Source organism: Sorex fumeus, unplaced genomic scaffold (assembly GCF_029834395.1).
Source record: "Sorex fumeus unplaced genomic scaffold, SorFum_2.1 ptg000020l, whole genome shotgun sequence".
Lineage (NCBI taxonomy): Eukaryota > Metazoa > Chordata > Mammalia > Eulipotyphla > Soricidae > Sorex > Sorex fumeus.
In genome coordinates this window covers 9,122,539-9,129,003 of record NW_026606077.1, presented here as the reverse complement: position 1 = coordinate 9,129,003, position 6,465 = coordinate 9,122,539, and the positions used below count along the sequence as shown (strand labels likewise).

General features: G+C 48.6%; 1 protein-coding gene across 2 annotated transcripts in view; it reads right to left on the bottom strand.

Annotated features, from left to right (window-relative positions):
* Positions 1-766: 766 nt before the first annotated feature.
* The window catches only part of VCL (vinculin), a 126,298-nt gene continuing 120,599 nt past the window's right edge, over positions 767-6,465 (bottom strand). For both annotated transcript variants that reach the window (XM_056113486.1, XM_056113485.1), the window contains 3 exons: positions 5,231-5,434; positions 4,831-4,935; positions 767-2,864 (listed from right to left, as the gene is read on the bottom strand). In XM_056113486.1, coding sequence (XP_055969461.1) covers positions 2,718-2,864; positions 4,831-4,935; positions 5,231-5,434 — 456 coding nt within the window. In that variant the 3' untranslated portion in view covers positions 767-2,717. The remainder of the gene's footprint in view (positions 2,865-4,830; positions 4,936-5,230; positions 5,435-6,465) is intronic.

Below are 6,465 nucleotides of genomic sequence, written 5' to 3'. Positions count from 1 at the left end.
GTACCTGGGAATTACTCCTGGCAGTGTTCGGAGGACTATATGGGATGCTGGGGATCGAACCCGGGTCAGCTGCATGCAAGGCAGAAGCCCTACTTGCTGTACTATCTCTCTAGCCCAGGAATCACAATCATTTTAGTTAAAAGAAATTTGTGAGATTCCTAGAGATGTTTCTGAAGGATGCTTAGAAGATGCGGCTTTATTTAACCTTAAGGATCTTCTGATTTGAGAAAACTCAACCGTGAAAGTAGCAGCAAGGTAGCACCAGTAGCTACAGAAAGTGGAAGAAATAATACCATGAGCAATTTCCAGGTATTACTGAGCTAAGTCATTTGTCTTGAGCATTTCCCTTTAGCCCAAGCAGGCTGGAATCTGATTCCCTAGTCGGCAACTTTTAAAGTTAAAGCAGTGATGGGGCCATCCATATATACAGCACGTAGGACACTTAGATAGCATGCCGCAGACCTGGATTCGAGCCCCAGCACTCCAAATGGTGCCCTGAGCCAACAAAGGGTAAACTCTGAGCATAGCCAGCTGTGGCCCAACACCAGAAAAAAATAAAGTTAAAGCAGTGAGAAAATACAGTCAGCAGCTCTCTTGTCTATGATGATACTACCCCTTCTGACTAGGAAGTCAGGCAAAAACAGTGATGCCCACGTTCTATTCCATATCAAAGAGACAGAATCTGCGCGCGCGCACACACACACATACCACTTCTTAAAAAATAATAAAACACGTGCTGCCACATTTGGATTAAATGCAATTTGGATCTTTAGTTTCCATATCTTGCAAATTAGTTTTAATGGTTAATCCTGAAACACAGAAGAAACCTGTAAGAAGAATTTTTACAACAATAACACCAACCATTTAAGACATTATTTATACAAATGCACTTTATTTAGTTTTAAACAGAACAGAAGAAGAGGCAGAAAATATTTCCATATAACAAATACTAGGATATAAATGTAGTTTGTTGTTGTTTTTTAGTGGCGATGTCTACTTGTTCGATGGTTCTCCCTACGCCCAACTCCACCCACCAATTTGCTTTACTATGCCTTGAGCACTGATATTAGAGAAAAGTACATCAGCATGAAGTATAAGCCAGTGTCTCGATACGCTGGAAGAACTTGGAGAGCAACATGATTTTTCTTCTTTCTTCTAACTAATCTTCAGTAAAACAAAAGATGATCTTTGGCATAGATTCTTACTTTAAAGGCATTAATGTTGCATTTTATCAGGTAAGCAACTCTACAAGTATGCTGAGGGCCTTGAAAGTAATCTTCATCGGGTCAAAGGGAATAAAGGAAGCCTGAGAGTACAGTACCAACTTAAGACAAGGTTTTTACATGTGTGTTGGGGAGAGAGACATTCGGGCAGGGGTTCTTCTTTATTCATCTGCTTCTGGCTTTGGGAAGAAAAAGTTTCATGTGCTGGGGAATGCTTACAGCAGTGAAAAGTACAGAAAAGGGAGAAACTGCTTTTTGCTCATAGAAACATACTGTGGTGGTGATGAAAAAATAAGCCTAATTCTCTTGCACAGTCAGGGGGAGGCGCGGCTGTGAATGCAGCTGCAGTGGGCTGGGGGAAGGGGGGGGCAGAAGTGAGGGTTGCTTCCATGGACTCCCTCCAGGCTGTGTAGTGCTCCCACTTAGGTCAGGAGTGTCCTTGGGACAGGGTCACCCGCAGCAGTGCATTCGATACTTAGGGGGAGGCAAGCACCAATTTGCAGGACTGAAATTTCCCAGGGATCAAACAGGTGTCTCACAAGGACAGCTGAACAAACACGGGGAAGCAGGGAGTCCAACAAAAGCTAGGAGACACGATTTGGTTAAAAATTAAATGCAACGCACATGTAAAAAGCTTGTCTTAAGTTGGTACTGTACTCACAGGCTTCCTTTATTCCTTTGACCTGATGAAGATTACTTTCAAGGCCCTCAGCATATCTGTAGAGTTGCTTACCTGATAAAATGCATTTCAGCTCCAAAAGAACAACACAAACTAAGAGTGAGTGATAAGGCCTCAGCACAGGCCTCTGCGGGCAGCGAGGCGCTGGGCCCGGCTGCCTCAGAGCAGAAAGCACCAGCACGCAGAGCGTCCCTGTGGGTTGGCTGCCTTGGGGGTGGGGGGCGGACTAAGCAGGATTGCACAGCACCCCTAGCACAGATGCTGCTCCGGGGCACAGGAAAAAGACTCCCAGGATTGCGCCCCACTCTGCCAGGAGCAAGTCTGGCTGGTACTGTGGTAGGACTGCAGTGGGCTGCAAATGTGGGGGCTCCAGAGACCACCTTCTCCGGAGCAAGCAAAGCTCTTCCAAGAGGGGCCTCAGTGGCACGGCGTGAAAGCCCAAAACAACTGGAGGCCCAGTGATTTCCTCCGAACTGCGCCCCAGATCCTCCTTGTCTGGCGGGACGGGTGGGTGAGGGAAGGGAGCAGAGCAAGGGCTAGTTAGTGTTCACTGGGGCTCGGAGCTCACGTGAAGTCCACGGCGCCACCGCGCCACCACCAAGGCAGTGTGCGTGAGAGAACAGGCTTATGCAGAGACGCTGTGAGGGTCCATAACAAGAGAATAAATGTTCCTAGTGTGAAGAAGCCCTTTTCCTTTCTGTTAGGTCAAGCCAGAATGGGGTTTGTTGAGCCCCCAGCGATTCTGGACGGCTCCGGGCCTCGGGGCATTTCATTCTGTTTAGTGGGGCTCTGGCCATCTCGGTTCGAGCACGTGCTTATTGGTACCAGGGAGTCTTTCGAACCCAACGCAGTGTGAACCCAGCATCTGTTCGGATTTTGATTGAAGCTGCTTCCGCTTCACGAACGGTCTCCTTCACAGACTGCATGAGGTTCTGGGCATTGTGAACCAGCATCTCTGTGGCCTGCGCAGAAACAGGAGCAAGCGTTCTGTTACACACACACACACACACACACACACACACACACACCGCCACCTGTCCTGCTGGATGTCACCCTCACGGGACCTGCCACCTCTTATCGTTGCTTTATCTCAGGGGGTCGGAATCGCTGCGGGGGTCAGCTGTCCATCTGCAGGTGTGGCTGAGACCCTGCTGAGCATAGACTCGCCTCTCCTGGCCGACAGACAAGCCCTGGACTCTTGCCGTCTCCTCTGTCGAGGACTCTTTCTCCCAGGTATCCCATGGCTCACCCCTCACCATCAGCACTGAACAATGCACCCGATGGTTAGTTACTTACATCTGGGCGTTTGGGTCACAGCCAGTGGTGCTCAGGGAACAGGGGCTACCCCCGGTGCATTACTTGGGGGTCATCAGCCCCCTGAGTGATCTGCATGTTGACCCTTTTTTACCCAGCAGTATGGGAGCCTGGACAGTCTGTGATGACGTCTTAACTGTCTCCTCAGTCTATTTATCTGATTTGACTTGAAATCTAAATTCCAGGAGGAGAGAGATTTTTCTCAGATTTGTTTGCTGCTGAGTAGCAAAGTTAGGCACATTGGAGGTATTTCATAGTATTGAATCAAAAAAATAAACCAATCACTTATAATTTCATGAAAATCTAAGTAAATAGCTGAGAACACCAATAGAACTGGGTCTCTACCACAGAACACTTCTGACTTGCAGTTCTTTTTTCTCATTCTACCACACTATCAATTTCTACCTTCTTCCATTTGTTTGATTCTTTTTGTTTTTATTTTGAGGCTACATCCTTACTCTCTGGCTCTGTGCTCAGGGAGGGGGTCCATACTTAGTATCAGGGACCCTACTTAGTATCAGGGATTAATCCACCATCAGCTGTGAAAAATGTTTAAATTAAATATAATAGATATTCCCAAGATGCACTTTTTTGGTCAGTTGACTGTTGAAATGATAAGTTTTAAACCCCTTATTTCTCCTTTCCTGTTTTTTCCTCTTCTTTTTGGGCAGAAGAAAGAGCATGACAGGAAACAGCTTCTAGTGCTCCAACCCCTGCCCAATGTACATGCAAGTAAGAGGAGAAAAATCCATTTTTTGTGTTTTGGGAGAAGGATTAGAACCAGGTAGTGAGCCAGCAACATTCCCTCCAAGAACAACCTCTGTGTCTCCTTAATGTGCCCCCGCCCTCGTGTCCTGGAGTGGAGAGGATAGAAATGGTCCCCCCCAAGAGCAGAAACTAAAATTTTAACATCTTAATCCACTGCCTCATCCATACCCCATGTACAAAACGCTGCCTGTGAAACAGCTCAACAGGTACGCTAGCATCCCTATCAACAAGAAGAAACCCAAATTCTTGTTCAGCAGAGCCTCCCAGGATGGAATTCAGGAAAAAGGACACTCCCGTGAGGGTTCACTGAAAGAAACCTTAGTCCATATTCCCAGGAGGAAAGGAAGGACAATTCTAGGAAATGTTTGCCAAGGGACCAACATGAAGATCATTTTGAGCAGCTGTTTATGATGCTTATTTTGAATCTTTTGCTGAAGAAACCAAAAGAGAAGCAGCTCTCAGTTGTGCTCTCGTTTTAGCCTCAGACCCACAGCCCCAGAAAGTTCCCCACTGTTTATCTTCCCTGAGGAACTCAAGTATGACAGAACTAGGGGCAGAAATTCTCTGCTGCCAAACAGATATCTGCAGAAGGGAGTAAAAAGTGCTCTTGGCCCCAAGAGAGAAAATACACACAGATGGGGTGGGAGAGAGAGTACCCTAAACGCCCTGACCCTCAGTGTCCCATCTGTGAAGTAAAAAGTCATGCAAGCTCTGTTTCTTTCCCTCCCAAGTCTTACGCACTGCCCCACAGAGGCCCACCAGAACGCAGAAAACACCCGGTTCCCGGGGAAGCTCCCCTGTGGCAGAACCCGGCTCTGGAGAACCGCTGAGGCCAGCAGCACCCACCTGCTCGGACTCCTCATCGCTGATGTTGGTCCGGCCCAGCATGGTGGCCTTCACTGTCGACAGGATTTTGAGCTGGGTGCTGATGGTGGGAATTCGTTCACACACCTAAAGAGGAAAAACATTTCAATCACTGTTTCTGTTTCTCTGCCCAGGAGCTCCCGAGGGCAGGACTTCCTCCCTGAGGCACATGAAGGCACTGTTTATTCACACCAGTGTTTAAATTCTTGCACTCCAAGAGCCAACTACGTGCTCTGGAACCTGTCTTTCCCAAATACACAAGGAAGTTTCCCCTTTTGGCTATTCCCAACCTCCCTGCAGTTCCTCTTTCTCTCCTCCCAGGATTTTCTATCCTGTCTCTGTCTCTCTGTCTCTCTCTCACTCTCTCTTCCTGAATACTTACCTGCAAGAGGTTGGTTCTAATCCGCTTATCCGTGCACTGCTTGGCAACTTCTTTGGCCAACCGAGTCACCTCATCGGAGGCTTTGGCAATGTCCTTGGCACACTGGATCAGTGCCCGCTTGGTGCCGCTGCCCCCTCTTACCAGCCGAGACATCTCAGCCATCAGCAGAGCCATGCGCTTGGCTGCTGCAATGATGTCATTGCCCTAGAGAGAAGTGAAGAGAAGGAGTGAGCTCAGCCCGCAGAAGGAGAAGCAGAGGAGGGGGAGGCAGCTCTCTGGAAGGGAGAAGAGGACAAAGGACTGCGCTTCGCCATGTGCTGGCTCGGGAGAAGCAAAGAGAAGAGGCCGGGGTGCTCCCGACAGTCAGCAGGAGCGTTCAGTCTCTCCGCTGCGAAAAGGAAGATCTGGAGATCAGTCTGGAAGGCCACAGAGACAGCCCAGGCACAGCCCTGGGTACGAGTGAGCATCTCCGGGGTACTCGTGTCAGTAAAAGGAGGACAGACCCAAGACACTGGCTAAACAGGCATTTTCCTTTCTCTAGGGGGGAAGCAGGAGAGCTGGCCTGAGGCACCTGCCCAGGTGCTGGAAGCATCCTCCTCATTTCTGGCCCCTTTCCAAAAGCAGCCATAGACTGCTATGATGCAAACCCGAGTGACTAGGATCAGCCATGGTGAGAAAAAGACTGACTGACATGTCCAGAACTAGATGGCTGCCCTCCCTCCACGACTGCCTCTCGCTGGCCTTGTGAATCTAACAGAATGGTGTTTTGTTTTTTTTTCAGTTTTTCACATTAAGGAAAAAAAAAAAACAAGAATTGATTCCTTAGCTCCCTTAGCTTCCTTGGCTTCAGTGAAAGGAATCTTTAGGCAAGAAGCCAGGAAAGGCATCAGGAAAAGAAAACTCGGGTCCAATCTAAAAAAGAACAGCCCACTAGGACTAATAACAATTTAGTGTAGATGGGCGTTAAAACCCTCCTCCTGCATCATGAGAAGGGAATTGACAGTATGGCCCTAAAGGCTCTTCCCCGGCTGATCACCAAAAAGAGGCAAAATTCAGAATTCAAAGGGCAGCAGCTCTCCTGCCCCTCGCGCTCTTGGTTCTGCAGGATGCAGTGAGCCAAGCCACCACTGCAGGGCGCTGCGGTACCCACGGGCACCAGGAAGTGGCAAGTGGTTCCCGTGGGGAGGCAGTACCTAGACCAGAGAGAAATCCGGGATGTGGAGAAGGACAGGGAG